This window comes from Salarias fasciatus, chromosome 20, assembly GCF_902148845.1.
Source record: "Salarias fasciatus chromosome 20, fSalaFa1.1, whole genome shotgun sequence".
NCBI lineage: Eukaryota > Metazoa > Chordata > Actinopteri > Blenniiformes > Blenniidae > Salarias > Salarias fasciatus.
In genome coordinates, this window is record NC_043764.1 from 12,156,002 (window position 1) to 12,178,579 (window position 22,578).

General features: G+C 43.8%; 1 protein-coding gene across 6 annotated transcripts in view; it reads left to right on the top strand.

The window, feature by feature from the left end:
• plekhg5b (pleckstrin homology domain containing, family G (with RhoGef domain) member 5b) overlaps positions 1-22,578 on the top strand; it is a 73,661-nt gene that overhangs the window by 37,383 nt on the left and 13,700 nt on the right. For 3 of the 6 annotated variants that reach the window (XM_030118966.1, XM_030118965.1, XM_030118964.1), the window contains exons 3-8: positions 13,330-13,471; positions 14,685-14,784; positions 14,935-14,995; positions 15,242-15,333; positions 15,433-15,569; positions 16,784-16,950. In XM_030118966.1, the coding sequence (XP_029974826.1) occupies positions 13,330-13,471; positions 14,685-14,784; positions 14,935-14,995; positions 15,242-15,333; positions 15,433-15,569; positions 16,784-16,950 (699 nt within the window). Of the gene's footprint in view, positions 1-301; positions 611-1,396; positions 1,413-13,329; positions 13,472-14,684; positions 14,785-14,934; positions 14,996-15,241; positions 15,334-15,432; positions 15,570-16,783; positions 16,951-22,578 lie in introns of those variants that run through there. The other 3 variants (XM_030118967.1, XM_030118968.1, XM_030118969.1) reach the window with 3 other exon arrangements.

The window sequence follows — 22,578 nt, forward strand, 5'->3', positions numbered from 1 at the left end:
CTCCCTCCTCTGACCCCGCGTCCCCCGGGGGTCAGAGTTCAAATGAAGCACTAAATCAAGGCCGGGGAGCTGAATTAGAAACCGCGGACTGCTCGGCGAGCGTGAGCCGCATCTGGACCCGGCTGAAACATCAAAGTAAATGCTTTGTCAGATGGGGAAACTTGGCTGGCTTCTTCTCTTTCTTTTTCTTTCTTTCTTTTTTTTTTTTTTTTTTTTGTAAGAGGGGAAAGAAAAGGATTGGTTTCAGCGTGAGTTTACATGAGTCAGCCAGGATTTGTATGAGCATGTGGGAGTGTGATCAGGCAGATAGGCGGGGTTGATTATTTCTGTCTGAGTCCTGTGTGTCTCAGCAGTCGACTGCTGTAGTAAACAGAGCCAGTCTCACGGCTCAGTCACGTTCTCTGGATCTCGCCGTCCGGCCACATCCACTGTGTCCGGCGTTTCCTCACTCGGGATTATCTCAGGAACTCTAAGGAACGGAGCTCGATTCAGACTGGGACTAAAGAAGCTTTCACAACCTGCTGGAAATATTGATCAGTTTTTCCATTGGGAGAGCAAAGAGACCAGCTTTTCTGCGGAGCAGAGCTTTCATATGGCAAGTAAACTCAATGTAAGGTACTGATTTTTGTTTGTTTCTAAGGCTTTTATTTTGTCAACTGCATTATTAATAGTTTACAATAATGATAACTATAGTTTCAACTGTTGTACATCTGTGAACTGGCTGTAGCAGACACTTTTCATTCATAATTTATTAGAAAAAAAAATAGCCCTTTGGTGAATTATTGAACTTCTTCTTTTGTAAATCTAAAATCATCAACCTATTTCAAGCAACACTATAAATGAATTGTCCTAATAGAGAGACTGTTTCTTGCTCTTTTGCTTTCTGTGTGAAATCTTCCTGTCCGCCTGCTGTGAGGCAGTGAAGGCAGCACAGATCCGCCACATTCGCTCTGTTTTTCCTCCCATGTCTGCATATTTCACATCTGCTTCTTATATCAACACACCAGTGTACCCCCTGGCACCCGCCAGCCCCCCCACCCCCCTTTTTTCATTTTCCTTATAACAAATTGAAAGTGGTTTCCAAATAATCAATTTCCAAGTCATATTTGGAACAGCTTGCGTCCGGATAAGCATTCACTGGAAGCTCTAATTTGACTTGGATTACCCACTTCTTCTTTCTTTCCTTTTTTTTTCCCCTTTTCCCACTTCCTCCTTTTTTGGTCTTGTTCAGTGCCTTCCTGTCTACCTCTCCTTCTTCTTCTTCTTCTTCTTCTTCTTCTCCTGCCCTGGAGCTATGGATAGGAAGGGCTGGTTGCGTCACAGTCCGGCCAGTCGGTACACTTGACATTGTTGAGGGAGAGAGAGAGAGAGAGAGAGAGACAGAGAGAGACAGGGAGGGAGAGCAGCTGCTGGTGAGTGCTGTGTTTTTTTTCTGCTGTGGCTGTATTGATCACGCCGAACTGATCGTTGTTCAGTTGCTGTTTCTCTCCGTGAGATGTTTTCCTCTGGGTGACGACGCGGTGACAGTGGCATGTGTCATCCGGGTGTCATGTAAACATTTGGTTTGGCTCCAGGGGTTTCTCGACGGTCAGTGGTGTTTCTACTGAAGACAGCTGCGATTTTTTTTTTTTTTTTTTTTTTCCATCTTTCTCACTTTCATGTCAAAGTATTTGTAGCAGCTTATAGAGAAGGTGAAAGAGGATCTTTTGTCGCCTTTCACTGGTTTGTTTGGATCGAGCTGTAAACCCATTCAGAAGCTGGAATATGAGTTGTGTAAAACTACATGTTGGAACACACACACTGTTCGCTGGAATGCCTTCTTCGCAAACACACAGGGAAAAAAAAAGAAAAAGAAAAAGAGCAGTTGCACCCAGTGCTAATTCAATTTCCGAGTTTGTAACTCTAAAGTATTCTCTTCGACGCTGACTGAGAAACCTTTGGGCTGCGTCTGGATTTCACCACTGTTGTTTGCTGCGTCTGATAATGGCTTCAAAAAGCGAGATAAAGAAGGGCCAAAGGTGAGGAGTGGTGCACGTGTGGGATGGTCACGGTCATTACAAGAGAAGGTGTTGTTGATTGGAACACTTAACCTGCTTAAATACAGTGTAAATTTCAAGGAAATAATCCTGTGTAAATGATGAAGTGGCCCATTTCTCCTCAGTGTAATCTGGGGAAGAACACTGTGTCACTGAGCAGAGGAGGACGACGTTGTGAAATGCTGTGTTTGGATACCATGACTGTAACTAAATACGATAAAATAACAGATGAATCACACGATCTTTTCTGTATAATTCAATTCAACCAAGAAGCATGTCTGCAGCTGTCCAGATAGAACATGCAAACTCTGCAAAGACATGGCTGTTATTGCTAAGCACTCGTCTGCGGTGCTGCTTTTCCTTTATTTTTAGAGAAAACAAAAAAAGAAAAACAATTGAAACGTTGACTCGTAGCTCCTGTTGTAAACAGACGCCGCAGGTTACAGACCGACTTCCTGCCTCAGCTTTCATCTGCCAGGCCTGTTTCACCTGAACGCTCCAGATAAACCCATCAAGCTCTTTGATGCTTTGCTTATAGCTCTGGACAATGCATCGTGATATCGACACGCACAGTGTACATGTCACGGAAGACTGCCTGCTCTGCATACTCGGCCAATTAGATGAGCAAAAGAGTGCATTACTGCAACTCATATCGTCTCAATACTCAACAATATTGTTGCATGTTTGCCTCGTGTCAGCAGCTGTAGCTTGCGTTCAATCGCCAGGCACAGTCAGAACATGTTTGGAAGGACATTGAGCAGAAATCTCCAGTCCGTCACTGTTCCTATGATGCAAGACTGTGCTGGCTGTCAATGTGACGAATGAAATTTCATTTCAGGTTGGGTCTAGATGTTTGATTACAAGCTTTCATGTTACTGTTTGGTGGATTTTATTGATTTTGTTAAGTCCCCTGTTTGCTCTCGTTCGATAAATTCTCTCATGTTGGAAATTTGACCTCTCCAAAGGGACGCATGCTGCCTTACAGCCACCTTAATGTATAATATACCAATAATATACCTTCTCCTCGTCATGTCAAAGGTCTGCAACAACATCCATTATCAAAGACCTACGTATTGAGCTCTGACAAAAGTACAAATCACTGTTTATTTGTTCCAATGAAAGAAAAGTAAGTCAGATCAGCTCAGTGGCTCTGAAGAAAAGCGAGATGTTATTGATCTGGAGCAGGTCAAATTCTCCAACCAGCCTGATGCGTCACTGAGAAAGTCTTATATTTGCTGAACAACCTGGAAAAATGACTGACATACTTAGTCAATATTTATCTTGTGTCACTGAGCTAAACGTCTGTTTGCTTTCTATTCTGTGCCAAATGTTTTGCTTTTCCATTTAGTTCCCTCCTTTGCCTGTAAAAGTGATGTCTGATGACTTGTTTCCTAATTTTACACCCATTAGAAATGTCTGGTTGGATTGCTAAAGCCCACACTCATTTGCAGGTAAACTAAATTGAGGAGTGTCTGTTAAATGTAGAATACAACTCTCCTCGTTTTTACATCACTAACATCTGCTTGGTTGAGCCTTGGAAGAGTTTTTTTTTTATTTCTTGTCCAGTGTGAAACTAGATCTGAGCATCCACACAGGCTTTTTGCTGTTAGAATAAAAAAATACTGCACTGAATAGTTCCAGTGCTTTAAATCCCATAAAAACTCATATTTCATATGACTTTGACGCGGATCATCAGCTGGTTCAGATTGTGAAGTTTCCTCCAGACATGCAGTTACACAGGCTCTATTTTAGCATTATGTCTAGTATTATGACTTCAAGTGCGTATTAAAAGCTCTTTGAGGGCTTGTTGTGTTGAAAATTTACTGTCGGGGTGTGCGTCAATGAGCTCGCGACATACAGGTGGTAAAGTCTGCGTGCTGCATTTGTCATTTGAGTGAACAAATCTGCCACCGGCTCAAGTTTCTACTTGTCTTGGGGTGGTAAATGCATCCCGGTGTCGTAGTGCGGCGTCATAAAAAGCCGCATTGGTTTAATGGAAATGATGTCAAACATGCCCGTTTGAATTTACTTTCACTTTTAAGTGTCTTCATCCCTGGTTGGACGTCTCTCCCTCCAGCAGATCACCTAGATCCACCGGCCCGGGTCCTCCTGTGAACCCACTCCACACATGTTTGGGTTCTCCACACACGCACACTGCGCTCTCTCCGGGAAGCATGAAGCCCAGCAAGTGCCTCTGTTTGAGTGAATCCACATGTGTGCGAGGCGTCAGCGCCGCGCAGCAGCACGGCGAGGGGAGAGCCGGTTAATGGGGAACAGGCAGCCGGGCAGGGCTGTTGCATAAGGGGGCCGCAGTAAAAAGCAGCGCCTGGCTCTCCTCCTCCTCCATCTCCTCCCCCTCCTCCTCCGCCCCCTCGCTCAGCCAGAGGACAGATGGCAGCAGAAGAAAGCGAGCAGGCTCTCTCTCTCTCTCTCTCTCTCTCTCTCTCTCGCATGGCACTCCTCAACAGATGCATCGTTTATTTATTGTAAAATAAATCAGACCGGGGCCAGGCCCGGCCGGGCTCCCGCTTTGATCTCCTGCAGCCGTTCCTCCTCGCCGTTTTCAGTCCCACCTACTGGGCTGCTGCTCACGGCGACGCCGCGCAGTCCTGAGGAAAGCAGGGAGGCCCTGTGGGGTCCCTCGCTCTGCTCCCAGGAGGACAATGAAAGTGGCTCTTCCAGACGAAGAGAATCCAGGGAAAAAGTAGTTTCAGTTCTGTCAGCGCAGCTTGATGAAAAGCACACTTGTGCTTTACTCTTCAGACATTTTTCCAGGACGATCCGTCATACTTAATGCAGTAGATGTTGGTCGGGTAGATGATGTAGTGTATTTAGCAAGAAATGTAGATCCTGACAGGACACCTGCATGCAGAGAGAGGCCGTGTAACGTGACCAGAAGCTCGAATATTAAACGCTTCAATCAATCATTACATAACTGAGATCAGCTGTGTGCTTCTCATCATCGGTCTTCGAACATTTCCACCATTTGCTTGTTTCCACTCTCAACACCGCCCCACCACATTTACTGCTGACGCTACAGTGTTGGTCCGTATCTGTAAACTTCTAGAAGATGGACGGAAATATAGACAAAATAAAGGTTAAGTATGAAACCGAAGGCTTGGAGCCACATGTCTAACGTCAAGCATGAATGAGCCGTAAACAGAGGTAGAGGGATCACTTTTGAAAATAATTGTTGGTAACTCCACAATATTGAAAATTATTTGAATATAAACATAAGCAGTAGAGCAAATAGCTTTTAAAAGAAAACCATTTATTTGCCTGCTAGCCTTATTTGGCGCCCTTTCACAGCCAATAATGGAATCACAGTAGAAACCAGAGATAATATTGTGGTAAAGAGTCGTTCAATAACAGCAAACTAGTTTAACTTTGATGAGTCTTGCGTTCTTTCAAAAGAGACCACACACTTTATTGTGAGATCTAAAGAAACGGCGCAATAAGCTAACCTTTATTTGCGTTAGACATTCTGGTGGTGCCAGTGTTTGTGTGGTCTTTGCACGGCACCGCCGCTCTGCCTGCACACAGTTCAAAAAGTCAGCTCATCAGTCGAACTTGGAGGGGGGAAAAAAAAAAAAACGAGACGGCGGTTCAGCCGTAGACTATGAACCACTGGTGATGTGTTTTCATGTCTGATTAGTTTGATGCTTTATAAACCCCGTGAGTCGGTCTGACCGAAGTCTGTCTGGATGTTTGACTGACTCGGTGTTATCCGGACATGACTGTGCACGACCCCGGCTGCTGCGGCGCTAACCGATCATTAGCGTGCGAAGGTGTGTTTATTGGGATGCGATTGTGTGTTTTTCTACTCTTTTTTTTTTTTTTTTTTTTTTTTTTTTTCGGTGCCGGGGAGGTGGGTATTTGATAGCGATTCGATAGCGACGTGGCTCAGCACTGAGGAAACTCCTTCCAAAAAAAAAAAAAAAAAAATCAGTGAAGACTTGCGTGTCAGGACAGGATCTTAAAGCAGATGTTATTTTTCTGATGTAAAGCATTAAAGTTGGTCCATATCATCGAACACACTGAAGCATAATGTCACCAACGAAGACCAGACTGCCGTCAGTGTCCAGTGTTCATCATAACAGGCTCACCCACTGTGTGTTGATTCAGTATAGCTTTGATTTCAGACGGTGTGTGTGTGTGTGTGTGTGTGTGTGTGTGTGAGTGAGTGAGTGTGTGTGTGAGTGAGTGGAGGTTGATGATGGCTGTTTGGCACAATGATAGGGAGTTGAGTTTGCTCTGAGGGTGTGTGCGCCGCTATGACAAACAGCTGCGTGTGTGTGTGTGTGTGGGAACTCCTGTTTTCACAATATGTCATTAAAAGATAAGAATTTTTTTTTGTGTGCGTGTGACGTAGCGCAGCTACGTGAATCTCCTGAAAGTCACCCCACCCCACTGTAACACCCTCGCGCACGCACACACGCACAGTTTTAGCTCTGAATGGGAAAACTCACATGATCTCGGCGATATCAAATAATCTGCTCAGCTCTTCTAATTAAGTCGGGAGAAAACAAAACACACTATTTTTAGCCTCATTGCAGAGATTATATCGAACCAAGCTAATTAATGCTAAACTTAGGCTTTTGGCCGTGGCTGTAATGTACTCTGCGTTAGGTCGATTCCCTGCCAGGACCTCACAGACTGCATGAAGACAAGCAAGACTTTTCTTCTGGGGAAAAAACAAAACCAAGTGCCTCTGCGTTGTGGTTTGACGAGCAAGACCCTCAATTTTTATAGTTTGTTAAATAAGGATAGGCTCTTTCAAAAGCATAATGCAGACTTTGTCAGTGTTTATTACCAAAAGAGACATTTGTGCAACTTTACAGCTGATTAAACCCGTCTGCAGTTGTGAAATGAAAGCTTTGCATGAGGATAACACAGCTCATAAAGAGGAAAAAAACAGTTTAGCTATATGAACACAAACTGTGTCTTGTAGCTTCTCTCCGACAGAAAACATGTAGGTGATAATTACCAGGCAGTCATCTTTAAACAAGATGGATAAGGTGTGGCTATCGTCCTCATTCTTTATTGCTCATCATTAGACAGCTTTTCATGAATCACAGTCACAGGGACGTCTTTTATCTTCTTCTTTTATTTCATATTAATGTTAGATGCAGCTCCTCAGTTAATTTTTCCATTGAAACATATGGCTGACCTTCCCCAAATGCCAAGCTTAACATTCAGAAATTGTAAATTGTAGCTTAAAGCCTCACATAAAAGGTTCGTTTTCACTCATTAATGGTTTATTTCGTCACTGGTGTGTCGAGGACGCGGCTTCGGCTTCAGTGACTTTAGCTGTGAGTGTATTGATGAGCTCAAATTCCAGCCCTCAGAGAACAAGATGGCCAGGGTTTGTTTGTTCCTCTTTATCTGTGGGGAGCTACATCCTGTGAGAGGGATCGTACGCGCTCCTCACTACTCCTTTTTAATGCAATAAAAACACTGGTGCTGCAGCGTGCCGTTATGTAAGTGCTAGGTGTGCTCTGGCAGGACAGGCTGTTCGGAGGACCGCTGACGAAGGAGGCTCCGTGCCGTCAGGTTGCGCACACACTGGTGTGTGATGGACGGCCTCCGTGTCACAGTGAGCGTAATGAGGCTGGAGATAAATAACGCTGTCTGGCCGCTCGGCTCCATCCCCAACCAGGATACGGGAATCTACGCTTTTCCCCGGGTTAATGCTTTTAGGGCTAGGTGTGAAAAGTGTCGGGTAAAGCTGTTTGTCTCGTTAAAATCCAATCTCTTGGCGTGTGCCGGCCTGTACGCTGCATGCCGCGGAGTGCGTTGCCTTCGTGTGCCGCGCAGTTGCGCATGTGGGATTAAGTGTTCGGGTAATAATCCTGATTCACCTCGGGAGGCTTCAGCCGTCTGCTTTCAAACAAGAGCGGCTGCAGCGCTGCTCATCAATGACACAGCCTTGGAACGGGCATGCCTGTGTTTGTGTGTGTTCGAGAGAGAGTGGAAGACTTGGCCTGCTTACAGGATGTGTGGAAACAAGGGTGCAATAAGCAGGTGCCACGTGGCGTCGGATGTGCTAAGCCAAGACGAGGGCCGCCGTGAGGCCCGCTGTGTGTTCTCAGCTGTTGGGGAGGTGATGAAGAAGTGTGTATGGGTGTGTGTGTGTGTGCGTGTGTGTGCGTGCAGTGTTTTCATCTTACAGTCATGCTACCCCGAGTCGCCTCACTAATCCCAGAGCAGGCATGCAGGGGACACACGCGACGCACACTCACATGACACATGCTGTCTCGCACACATTCATGCATTTGCAGTCAGCTGTCCCACACTGTCACCTTCCACACACACACACACACACACACACACACACACACACACCAGAGGGTCTGCCGCTCACACTGGAGCCGCTTTCGCCCTGCATTACATGCTCTCTGCAGGTTTTCTCAAGACTAGATGAACATTTTTATTAATTTTTTTTTATTGGTATCAAATGTGCTTCATGAATAAAAATGTTTCAACAGCTAAAATGGCTTTAAAGGCTTAAACTGTGTGAAATTCAAAATATTAAATTAGCTATAAAAAAAAAAAACTCAAGCTGCTAGAATACCCAAAATGGACTAAACACCAGTTAAAGCAACTTAAATGATCGTCATGGCTGCAATCACTAAAACACTGAGTATAAGTAAAATTAAAAAATGCTTCAAAATGACCAAAAATTGAGGAAATGGCTAAAAACTGTTTAAAACTAACAAAAGTTGCTTTAAGATGATTAAATAAATATCATATCTAAAATTATATCAAATTGCTCTTGCAGGAAAAATAACCAAATGACTGAAATGTCTGGATGAACTAAAAACATAAAAAAAAACTTAAAGAAATAAAATTGAGAGCCAACGTGTGCAAAATACCAAAACTTTGAAATACAACAAGAAAAATATCAGCAGCTTTTAATTGTAGTTTTTAAATCTCTTACATGCAACTCAAACTGCAGTTTGTGTAAATATAACAGAAGTTCAGTACATGTACAATTTAAATTTCTAAGATGTTCTTTTTTGGTGACTTACACCCTCTTCCTTGTGTTGTGGAGAAACTGCCAACTCCAGATCAACAACTGGCTGCTTGAAGGATTTTCCTCAATCCAGAAACATCAATCCTCCTCCTCATTGACTGGAATGTTCAGTATTGGAAGAATCCTGCGCCTTTCCTGAAGTGAAGCTCGCTGGGTGTATATCTTCAGGTGTCTGTCATGACTGTGAGAGCTCTTCCTGGTTTATTTGATCTTCCTCGGTTCGGTGCTTTTTGGTTCACTCCGAGTCTTTTCTTCATCCTGCGATGCCCCGGTTTATCTTGGCCGAGGCGTCCCGTTTTTTCAGCTGCTTCAGTTTCGAGCAGGAATGTCAACGATAGCGAGGAGGGCTTACCTATCCTGGCGATTGCCTAAATATGGCGTCAGAATTTGCTCGCGTTTCTCGTGCCTGGGCTCCACACCTCAAGCGGAATTCACCACCTCTGTGCAATGGTGTGTGTGCGTGCGTGTGTGTGGGGGAGCTGTTTCAAGGAAGTCTAAGTACTCTGTTTTAACAGATTCCTGTGACTTGTTTGTGGTCATCCAGTGTTAAGTTGAGGTCAATGAGTCAAACAGAATTGAAAAACTTGACTTGGTCAATGAAATCTATTGCAACAACTTGGAAATGTCTTCACTTGAATTTTATACTTTTCCCATGGAGCTGTTTTGTCTTAGTCACCATCAAGTGCATTATACACATTTCAAGTTGTGTTTGTGTTGAACTCGCTCCTCTTTGGTCTCCTTGAACTTGAGACGGAGCTGCTAATTGCTCCACCAGTTAGCTATTGATTCGTATCTGGAGTTGGACACATTTTCACTCACAGCAGGTGCTTCATGGGGCGATGACTACTGTTGTCAAAGATATAATAAGTTAGAGATTTGTGCTTTGAGCTGGACTAATTAAAGAGAATTCCAATTCAGACTAATAAACAATTCCAAAAAAGGAAAACAGTGAAAATGTATTGGCTCTGCATATTGTGTTACCTCCCTGTAAGCGTTATCTTCAGACTGATCCCATGAGGTTTTTGTTGAGATGAGCTGCGTTATCCTCCAGTCCGGGCTGGACCGCAGTGTCTCTGGGTAAAATGATATCCAGATATTGAAGAGGCCAGCAGCACAGCCGCTGTCTTATCTGTTTAGGTTAATATCCCGATGCTCCAGCTGAATGTGGTTCACATCTACCTTGTTTTTGTTTTGTAGATGAAAGTAGCCGAACTCTGTTTAATTTGCATTAGTGCATCACTTTTCCCCCAAGCTGTTCCAAGAACTGTGGTTTAAGTAAGCACTGCCACATGGAACTGCCATTTCATCGCTTCTGTTAGTTTCTCTTCACCTCCTAATACGTCTTGTAGCTACAAATGTTTAACTGCTCAGCCGTTAATCAAATGCTTCAAGCGAACCTAACTTTGAGGTTTTCTTTTGTATCTAAATGTAAAAATAATATTTAACTGTAAATGTGTGTGATGAAATAATGAAAACCCAAGCCGTGGGGAAGAGTGGTCAAGTAGATTTCCAATCTAACATTTAGCATCTAACCCAGCTATCATGTGCAGCGTCAACCTTCACTTTGTATCTTGCAGGGTTCTGTTATGATGTAAATTTCATGTTTTCCTCCCTAGTTTCCTCTACATTGTATGCGCTCTTCTAAGGGCTATTTAGAATTGTTCAAGCAAGGCAGGGTCTGCACAGTAACAACAACACGAATATAGAAACTGTTGACATAGTGTTCTGTTTACTTCGCAGTGTTGACAAAGTTTGGTTAGCAAATAAGAATTGAGCGAATTACGTTAGCACAGGGTATGTGAGCCAGAGTGAAACACATATTCTATCTTAGGGTAAGAGCAATGGCCCTTCATATGTTTTCTCCTTCCAACATATTTATTTCAATAACTTAAGAAACCTGACTTTGTGAGACCATTGCTCAGCCAATGCAGCATTAATAGCAGTGGTAAATAATGTTTGCTTGTTTTACTTTGTCTGTGCTCACAGAATGAGAGATAGTGGGATTATTTCCAGCAAGAAACAAATGACGAGTGACTCACTGTCCCACCTTGTGGTAGGAAATAGTATTACAACACTAATTGTTGTAGCGCAGTTGGCACCGCTGCAACATTGCTCTTAAAAATAATCTATATATGTGTGTACCTATATATGTGTGTGTGTGTATATATATATATATATATATATATATATATATATATATATATATATATATATATATATATAATTTATAATTTAATCTATTTAATTTAGCAATTTAATCATAAATGTGTTTTGGCACAGCTTGAATTTTGTTTTCATAGTTTCGATAATTGTTTTGTTCTAAACAAATTGTCACACTCAAAATTCCACAAGTTGATTCATGTACATCAGTATCAAAACTGATGAAAAATAATAATTCAAACTATGAAAATGAAGTTGTAATAAAGTGGAATTATCCTTTAATCCCACATCGGGGTCCTCTACATTGCCTAAGGCCACCCGTCTTATTTTGTTTAGCCTCCAAGCTCAGTCACTGACGCTTGTCTTTGTCTCAGTCTCTTTCTATTTAAAGCCTCCCTCCAGTTGGGGCTCTGCCTGGGTAGAGTGACCCTTGGTGTATTGGAGGAAGGGAGGAGTCTGTACTGGTGGTGGCAGAGGACAGAGAAGAAAGGGAGCCGGAGGAAAAAGAGGAGAAGACCCTGGCTCGTGGAGCTCAGAGCGGGGCTGTTTAATCTCTGCAGGAGCGTCAGATGGCTTTGACAGAGCACAGGCACCAATTAGGCTGCAAGATTAGGGGGGCTTTGTACTTCTGAAAAGCTTCTGGATGGACCCTTTTTTTTTTTTTTTGTATTCTTCCTTCCTGCCTTGGGTTTATATCTTCAGCGGGAATCCTGGCCCTTTCTTAACCCTCAACCCTCCCTTCTTACGTCTCCTCCTCCCTACCCCCCCCTGCTCAGTGGCCTGCTCCTTTTAAAATCTGTGATTATACCTGGCTAGACATTGAGAGCAGTGGATTAATTAGGCAGCCTGCCAGTGTTAGTCCAGAGAAGCGCGCCGTAGAGTAATTTAGCAAGCCGACAAGGTGGCGAATTGGATGTTTATTGCGGTCCTGGGGGGCTGCAGGCATGGATGCAAAGATAACCTGCAACGAGTCCAACTCCCTCCTGCACGATATGACGGTAGAGTACTGGGGTTGGGGTGTTTGTGTTTGGATCTGCACGATGTCGGTTCAACATAATGTTGACACGTAGGCGATGACAACATGATTTCTGATAAACGCTTATGCTGATGATGTTAATGTATTTACGCTTTTAGATTTGTTCTTCCAAATTATGCTACTCTTTCTCTTGCCTCTTGACTTTCACAAGTTCTTTTCTGTGGCCAGTTTTGTTTATACAGACATTCACGTCGACCCAGTCGGTGGGCATCTTGGGCAGCTTTTACCACAGTTCACTCAACCTTTTGCGATAAGCACTCTGCGCATGTTTATCACGATGATGAGTTTGCAATATATTCTGCAGCTCTAATTTAATTTCTATATGAAGTGCCTCTATGTTTTTGATGACCCTCAAATTTTGCATGTTTGGAGATTATTACTAGAAACTACTCTGCCCAGCATTTTGCACACGCATGCATAGATTGCTATTGCTCCACCTGAGAACATGGGAACAATGTCAGGAAGTACATTAGCGCAACCTCAATTGTATCTCCCCATACATCCTCGCTTCCTGAGCGGGGCGTGGGCAAAGATGAGGAGGAGACCCAGGGTGGAATGAGGAGGCTTACTTTAGCGGAGTCCACCTGTTAGCAGGGGATGAAGCAAGGGAGGGTTTAGTATGTCTGGGCAGAGACAGCGAGAGGGAGATATCTATAATCCCGCAGCCTTCTGCTCCATGGCACGTCCAGCTTGCTGGCCGGTTTCAGTTTTTCACCTCTCGGGATGCAGGTTCAGTTCACGCAAGGATAAGCAGCTCTCGGAGGCACTGACTTAAAGTCAATTAGCCGGCCCCCTCCTCCGAGAGGGGCACAGATGGCGGGGAAGGTGGGAGTCGCCAAACCTCAGGAATGCCCGTGGCAGCCTCTGCGGTCCTTTAATTGTGGCAGAAACAATAGGCATGCAGGGAGCAGTTTACTTCAGATGTGTGTGTGACTGTTTTGCCCTTTCCAGTCCGGGCCCAGACTGTTCAGCTCTGTTTTGTATTCCAAGAAGTTTTTGTTGATCTGACTTTCTCTCGTCCCCCCTTTTTCCCCCCTTTGTTTCTTTCTCTGTGCGTTCAGGTTTGCCACCACCCAGACTGCCAAGACTTGAATAGCAAAAGCCCCCTTCACCTGTGTGAGTCATGTGACTCACGCTGCCATTCGGAGAACACAGACAACATGCACTTTGACCGACACCCCCGATTCGACTTGCAACCTCAAGGTAGCCGTGTGTTATTTCTTTATTTGGCGCTGGTGCTCTCACAGAGGCATCGGCCTCCTTACCTCATGCACGACTTCACTTTCTAAACATGCAGGACACCGAGCTGTTGCAGTTGTCTATTTAAAGGCACATCGTGTAAATCCACTTGCACAACTTAATGTTTTCTTTTTCGTGTATTTGTTGTGAAATTCAGACTTTTTAACTAATGTGAGCTCTCATTTAGGTCTGAAAAAAAAAAAAAAACCCTTCACTTTTTCTCATAATAGAGGGTCGGTTCAGCCACATTAGACAAAGTGGAACCAGAGGCAGAAGTTGCAGGCAGATGTTAATCCTTTGTTGTTCATGTTACTCTCAGTTTTGTCAGAGTGGATTCAGCCAAACTGCAAATTAAAAAGGCCCAGATGGGAACACTTGAATAATGAAATCTATTAAAGCAGCTTCAGTATTCTTTCATCCCCTGCAAGATAATGTAAGAAAAACAGTTGTCAAGATTTTTGTAACAATCTTCCCAATTTCTCACTGCTCATATCTAAGCTCCACTGGCAGCTGAAATATTAGGCAAAAATGCTGTTTTAAAACTGAGTAGTCTGAGTGTCTTTCAGCTAGTCAACTGTGCAGAGAGTTCAAGGGTTTTTCGGCCAGGTTTAATATTAATGTTGTCTTTTATGCATGAGACACGCTGAGTAGGCACGCTCATTTATGCTTTTAATGAATGCAAGTATGAATTATTGAAGAGATACTTTCCATTTCTCGTTATTTAATACCTTTTGAAACATAATAGACAACAGGTTGAATCTGACATATGATCTTGTGAGAATCTCGCTCCTAGTTTTTCTATAGTCTTTTTTTTATCTATAGTGAGTCAGAATTATACTATGAACCTAATTACAAATATGCAATTTACAAATGTATCCATGTTTATACACTTAAAAAAACTCTGATCAAGTGTTAATACATGTGGTTATGAAAATGTATTTTTCTAAACATATTTATTATATTTAGGAGTAAAAAAATTAAGGTGACTTGATAAACATCCACCCCAATGCACCTCCAGTCATCTACATGACAAGACAAACATAAGCATACAAACCATTTAAAAAAAAAAGTGAAATCGACTCTTGAAACTGAATCTTCACTAAAGAGTTTGCTATGAAGAGGCGGCTCTGTGCTGATCTGGCAGAGGAAGTGACCGCTGTGCTTCCTCGCCCTTTAGCCTCCATCCTGGCTCGGAACGTGTCCACGCGCTCCTGCCCCCCACGCACCAGCCCCCCCTCCGACCTGGAGGAAGAGGATGAGGGGAGCAACGACCGCGGGTTGGTAACCTCCCGTTACGTCATGCTAGCACTCCGTGTGCCTGTCTGTCAGCCCTTTTTTTATTTTCCTCCTCTCCAACGTAAATCACAACTGTGAAACGTCTCTGTCTTTGGAAGCGGCGCAGTAATAACGGGTGTGTGACTTTGCAGGGAGCGCAAAACGGTGGGGATGAAGTTGGTGAAGAAGAAGCCGCGGAGACGACACACCGACGTAAGTGGTCGTGCCGCAGAAAAAAACCCTACTCTAATACGCCACAGTTCCTGGAAGGAGTGTGGAATAAAGATGGTGGAGAGAAGAAAAAAAAACCTGTTATTTTCTGCAACCTTGATATGAAGTGATGGCATCTGGCAGGCTGTGTAGTGAAAAAGAGCCCCCCTGTGGAGCTACACAGAGCCTGCAGGCAGAAAGCTGAGTGGACTAACAGTGTTCGATCCCCCCGTGCCCCCCCCCTCGCAGGACCCCAGTAAAGAATGCTTCAGCCTCAAGTTTGACCTCAACGTGGACATCAACACAGAGATCGTACCTGCTATGAAAAAGAAAACACTGCGGTGAGAGCAGAGGAGGAAACTCCAACTGAAGACATAATCCACTGCCTTATTGGTTCAGCTCAGTCTGACTTTTTTTTTTTAATTTTTTTTTTTTTTCAGGGAAGTTTTGGGTCCGGTTTTTGAGAGGAACGGTATCGAGTTGTCGCGGGTGGACTTGTTCCTGGACCAGTCCAACACTCCTCTGTCCCTTAACTTCGAGGCTTACCGCTTTGGAGGACACTACCTCAAAGTGAAAGGTAGAAACACACCGATCAACGCAGCAGCAGGAAACTATCCAGGACATCAGATGACACGGAGAGGGAGAAGATGAATTTTAGGACTCTTAAAATAGTTTTATGGTTGATTGCAGTGACCAGCGTTGCTGTTACACATCAACTGAGCTGGGCGCGTCAGTTTGACTGAAGGTCCGTCAGTAATGGGGAGGAAGATGCTCTAAGATCTGGAAGTTGGTGCTGTCAAAAAGTATTTTTATGAATTAATGACAAAAAGAAACTCCAACAAAACAGCTGAAAGGGAAGGTAGCCACTATTTGAACATGGTAATCACAGTCACCAGCTAATACAAACGTTCTGAAACATTTAAATCCTTAAAAGTGATAAAAATCCTAAAATTATCTGAATGTTTTCCAGGCAAGAAAAATATGATTGTGTGAGTCGAAGTGACTTGTAATAGTTGGAGTTGGTTGAAGCCAAATAACGACTGATCATCAACTCAAACGTTTTTGAAAAATCTTCCAGATTGACACGGATTACGATTCTCGTATATAAATTACAGGGCACATGGTTATATATTAAGTGCTGACAGTGTCGTTCATTCCTCCTTATCTCTCTTTACCTTCAACAATAGCCTGGGTGAGACAGACGGCGTGAGCCGGTTTCCTCTCACACCCGTGTGTCTGACTAGAAGGGAAAAGGAGTGGACCGTATCCCTGCCATTTCCTGACAAGTGTGTCACCAATCTGCTCCCGTTCCACAAGCGTGGCTAGAAACGCTGCGAATTCAAAGAAAACAAAAGTTAGAAGTTGCGGTTTGTGAAAGGAAGGAGAGCGCCGCTGCTCTGCGGTTCCAGTTACTGCAGCGTGTGAATCGAAGGCCTGTCCCTCTTCCATTAAAGGGATCCAGTTCCCCGAATGATTGCCTTTCTTTAGAAATGGTCCAGTTGAGAGGTCAGGAAACTGAAGTGTGACCATCTGCGTCATTCTGCTCAGACTTTCTGAGGATGATTTTCTCATCTATCACTGTAAATTAACATTTTTGGGGGGCTAAGAAAAATACGTTCAATCTAGTTTTAACTAACTGACTCAAATTTAGATTAGTATTCATCCGGTGAAGCTGAAGGGAAACTTTGAAAGTGTCATCAGCTATCTTTAGTGAAGATGATAAATAAATGATGATTCTCAGCTTTTTGAGCATCGCCTCTCTCTCACGCACAACGTTCTGTCGGCCGGCAGCTCGACCGGGCGACGAGCTGAAGGTGGAGCAGGGTGTGAAGGACCTGCGGTCGCTCAGCCTGCCCAACATGAAGCCCTCCGGAGTGCAGAGCCCCTACATCCTCACGCCGGGCGGGGAGAAGGCGGAGCACGGCTCCCTGGGGCGGCGGGAGAGCATCGACCTGCTGGTGAGTCCCGCTCGAAACACAAACACGGGCACGCCCTGAGACCGTGGCGGCCTCGCCACACCCTCCGCGGTTTTCCCAGCTCTTCCTCTCAGGTCTCATGAAGCCTCGGGCCGCTTCGGTATCTCATGCTGATCTCATTATCAGCTCATTGTCCTCCATTACCGTTATCTGCGCCGCAGAATCCCAGGGACGCATTTGTGGATTTCCGCTTTGGTGATCTGGCGGCGATGGGTTCACTCAGGAGCGCCCTGAGCGCCGCCGCACCGGTTCCCTCGGCTGCAGGAAGCGGCCGTCCTGTGGCCGATGAGAGACGCTAAGAGCTGCGGGATCCTGATCCGCTCGGCGAGCCTGGAAACGTGGCGGCCGGTCAGCGGGTTCAAGTGGTGGCATTTGGAGCCTCTGAGACGAGGCGTCGGGTCGCAGCTCATATTTACACTCTAAATATAGAGGATGTTGACATTTATTCACCAAGTTTTAACAGATTGACTCAATCAACTCTCTTGTTTTAGTTGTTTTCAGTTTGTATCAAATTTTCTGGCACAAAAGTGAAAAATGTCCTTGAACTTCTTGAATCGAGCTGTGATTGTTTGCCGCATGATGTCAGTCAAACACGCAGTACTGTCGAGTATTGCTATAAATACAAACACTGTGCAGGTGATGATCAGGTCTTTGTGAACAGTGCTCTTTCTCTTGCCCCACATTTACAGCACTTTTCACTGGCCCCTAATTGTTTTTATTTTTCCACTACATGATCATTGGCACTTCCCACCAGCAGCATTTTGAGCGTAAAGCAGTTTGTTGACTTTGTTTTTGGTAGTTTTTTATTCGAGTTTTTTTGCTTTTGCATCCCTCTACATATAGTGGAATCTTGATAACTGAGGCTCATGCATGTGTAGTATTGTAGTGAGGATTTCAGACCCTGGCACTCACTCCAGGTGCAGCAGTTTGCCTTTTTTTAACAAGCCATTTGCTGTTAATTGCCCCCGGGGCGAGTCGAGACTCACCTCCAGGTGAGGCGGGGATGTGACTGTAAACAGATGTCATTGTGGCTTTGGGCAGGGAAAAGGGGAGAGGCCCGCTCAAAGCTCTTTCTGCTGCCATCTGCGAAAGTAGATCACCGAGGTTTAGTCATCCAGCCGCGGCGTAAACACAGGAAAGGTTGCTGAGGAAGGCCGAGCTTTAGTCACAGCCAGCGTCTCCCGTTGCATTCTGGATGTTTTCTGTTTAACCCCGGTTTGTTGCCTCAAACTACCGAGAGCGTCATTCCTCTCCAGGAAGCGCGCCACATATTTTCGGCGTTGCCCACATGGCAGGTGAAGACTTGTCGGCTCAGGATGAGTGAGTGTGGGAAGTCAGGAGCGAAAATGCCAGATCCGCCCTCAAGGGGGCAGTAATGCTTCTTCTGAGGGTTTTGCTGAGAGCAGCTGGAGTTTGACTGGGTGTGCAGCATCACAACACAAGATAATCACCTAGGAAACATCGCCAGTCATTTTTTTATCCTGAGCTATTGACGATGAACTTTAATGAAAAAACACTATAAGAAAATTTTGAGTTTTTACATTATTTAATGAAAAAAACCTGTCAGGATACCTTTATTCATGACTGGGTGTCACAAATAGACAAAACGCAGAAAAACATAATGTGTAAATTCGACTGATGATTGAATTAGTTTGCTTATTATACTTATTAAACCCATTAAGTTTCATTTAATGCTCCTGCTCGTCCTTCTTAGAGAATCTGGGCTGTTCTCAGACAGGATCAGATCTGTGTGAGGTGGCCTGGACGCAGGCGGGCACGGCGGCGGGCAGCCACATCTCCAGCGCCGCCTCTTCTTGCTCAAGCGGGGTATTTCAAGTTTATCGCGGCACGGATGTTACGCGTTAACCCGCGTGGCAGCGCCCTGATAGGCCGCAGCCAGCTTCGATGGAGCAAATCGACTACTTTACGACAGGTTCTCCGAAGACGAACGCCCTGATTGGACGGAGATGCATTCCAGTCCCGCTGATAGTTTTCCCCCGTAAAGCGCCACCGTCTCCAACTTATTGCACCATTTGCAAACGTTTCTATCAGTTCTATCTGTGCCGCCTTTGATCCAGATCTGAATCTGTATCAACTTTCGCCATGTGCGTCATAATTCAAGTCACCATTTTCAGCCAAGTCAAGAAAAAAATAGAAGAAACGGATGCAGAAGCAGAGTAAAACCCACAAAACATGCTGCTTTAAATAGAACGTCTCTCTCTTTAAGCTTTCACTGTGATTCATTTCAGCTTTTAGTCCGTCGGAGTCATTAACGGTCAGGGCTCAGGATGTTTTTACTTCGTCCGTATTCCTAAATGATGTCAGTTTTCAGCGAAAACACCGAAAGATGGGAAAGTGTTATTTTGACGCCGAAGCGGACGCACACAGGTCTGACACATTCTTTCCTGAGCACAGAAACCGATCTCTCCTCGTGTTATTTTTACAGTCGCCATAAAGATAGCCCGACTGTCTGGGACCGTTTGATTGTCAGTAGGCGCTTATGAAACGCTGATCTTTGCCCTGTGTCAGTTGACCCGGTGATATAACACGCACCATCCCAGCCGCCATCTTCCACTCAGGTGGAATAAGTTGTGTGGATTTACAGAACCGGCTTTATTACAGCCCCAGACTGTAAATCTCACCAGCCAGGCTCGTGTAACAGTTCCTTCTTTTGCTTTTCCTGGAGAGTTAAGAACGACGGGTAATGGAGCCGCCATATGTGTGCCCCAGCTCAAACCTCCCATGATGCACAGGGAAAACCTAATGTAGGCCAATGTGACAGTAAAAGAAAGTAAAGCCAAATAAAAAAAAAAAAAAGTTTCTATGACAACGATGGAAACTTAAAAGCCTCTAAAAGAATGAATTAGTTAATATGTAACAAGATTTATGCCTAAAATTCTGCAACTCTGTTGTTACAGTCCTATTTTACTGAGCTAATTTGAACAGTGTGGGGGAAAAAAATAACGCCAGATACAAACTACAAAGCATATTTCTGATCTCGTGACTGATTCCTCTTTTAAAAATAGTTAAAAGTGACGTAAACGTTGCTCCACACGTCAGTTCGAACAATACTTGAGATATTTCCTCGATTATATCACATTTCTCTCTTATTTTTATAAAGCGAGTCATCCCATTGGGTTATTTTAAACGATTGGCGAGAGCAGCTGCTCCAAAAGAAACAGAAAAACTCCCGACTTGGCGTTTAGGCTTTAGTTATATAACGGACAGCGAGATGCAGATAGTGTTGTTTTATAACAGATATGAACTCTATGCTGGGAAATAACCTGAGCAGAGTGAAGTACCGAGAAGCCGGGATGATTTAAAGAGTCCACATTTTAATGATGACACATTGACCGGAGAGGTGGAATCACTTCTTGTTTACTCGTGGATTTTTATCCTCCGCCGTATTCACGCCGCTTCATCTCTCGCGCTGAACTCAGTGAGCTCAGTTTTTGGCGCTTTGGAGCACAGAAGATGTTGCCAGGAACAATTGTGGTTTATTTCCTCTTAAAGTAGGTCATGCAGTGTGTTTTCCCCCCGCTGACACGGGAGAGGAGACAGTAACACACTCAGTCTCTCGGTCTGGCCTCCAGCAGACGTCCCATCGCTCCCGGTCCCGCTAGAACCGAGACCACACTCTTTAAATGTGAAGATCTGAAGCCAGACATGAGTTTTTCTCAGTTTATTCACAAGGCAGGAAGCACCAGTGGTGAACTTGATAATTCTGCATGCAGCTAGTGTAGTTTAAGTTAAGTTTAAATGTTGTTTAAGTGTGGTTTTGGTTTTAAAATGTAAGAATAAGGTGCTGATGGGTCTTCATTAAAGCCTGAGATGAGATCCGAAATGTCATGTTTCATCCCACAACAGCAGCCAGCATGAAACCAAGCCGAGTCCAAACACTGTAAAAACCCTTAATGCTGTTCTAATAAAAGTAGGATGTGCCTCCTATTTGGAGCCGTCGGTTCCACTGCACCGGTTATCTGAAGATCAGAAAGTAGTAGCAAAGGTAACCATAAAGCATGTCAATAAAAAAAAATACATAATCACTTGGGGATTAAAATGAGGAAGAATGGAGTAATAGAACAAGTAAAACCAGAAGAAGGCCAGTTCAGGAATCGAAACAAACAAAAGCATTTACTGGAAGTTTGTGGCGTTTACTGTCACTGACTGAAGCCTTCGGGGAGTGAATTAAAGCTGGACTCTTTTAACATTCATTTGATTATCCAGATAATAGTATGTAGTTAATTCATTACAGCTTAATTATGATTATTCCCAAAATATAGACATTTATGCATTTTGTGTCACTGGGATACATTCTGATGAGTCGTGCATTTGTCAACACGTGGCCTAATTTTGTGTAACTCCTTTCGATGTGGGAGGAGTTCCAGGTCTGTGTGTGTGTGTGTGTGTGTGTGTGTGTGTGTGTGTGTGTGTGTGTGTGTGTGTGTGTAAGGAAGACAAAGAACTTCCCCTTATACCTGCAGGACGGGCTTACACACCTTTATGACTGCTGTGTGTGCGTTTCGAGTGTGTGGCACACACATCATATCTGCCGCTGCAGGCTGCCAGTCAGAGGTGAAAGCTGCACTTCTGAGTTGGGATTTCCTGGAAATGGACTTTTCCTGACGTTGGGATTCTCCACTTTTCTTTCCATTAGTCAGGGATTTTTATTTTTAAGCATCTGAAGCTTTGGGGAATTTTTGTTTTTTTTTTAAAAATCCCAATTTCCTTTGGAAAATGGTTCGTCTGCCCCTCCTGTCCTCGTCGCGCAGCTGGGATGTGCTGCCTCTGGACGATGAGTTTCCCATGTCGCCTCCGGCCGAGCTGAAATCCCCGACTAGTGAGGTGAGCAGGATGACCAAACCAACTCCATTTCACACTTCTACTCGCTAATATTCATTATTTTAATATGCATATTTTTAAAACGTTTATTTCTAGTATGATAACACACTGGGCTGAACTCCAGTGTGAAAGTATAATACATATTATAAATCACAGCTGACAGTAAAACTACAAATATTTGGGGTTTTGTGCTGTCAAATCATGAAAGGAGACATTTTATGATTTAATTTCTCTCTGTAGGACAGAAGTGATTATCCACGACCCTAACTTATCAAATTTAGGTCACATGTCTCTGTGGAACTGCGAAGATATGAAGTTTACCTGTTAAATTAACACACAGTGGATTTTAAGATGTCATCATGGTCTCTAGGGTCAGAATCTTTAGCAATATTTACTCTCTTTAGTGTTACAATGACAAAAGGTTTACAAAAATCTAACTTTTTTTTTTTCAGATTTGTTTTAGTGGCAAATTAACAGTTTAGTTTGAATTTACTCCTTTATGATCTCTTACAAATTTGGGTTGAAGTTTAACTTTTTAAAGTTGTATTTACTGGTTTCACTTATCTAAATCCAAGAATTGAATCCACTGACAAAAGTCACATGACTGTAAAACTAGATCTGTGTTTGATAGAGCATGGATCCACACTGTGTCCTCTTCATTTTTCCATATTTAGAACAAAACCTATATTATACCACATATTGTCAATGTTTGAATTTATTGTTCGTCAACTTCAATGAAAATAATCACATTTAGCATTTTTTTGTTGA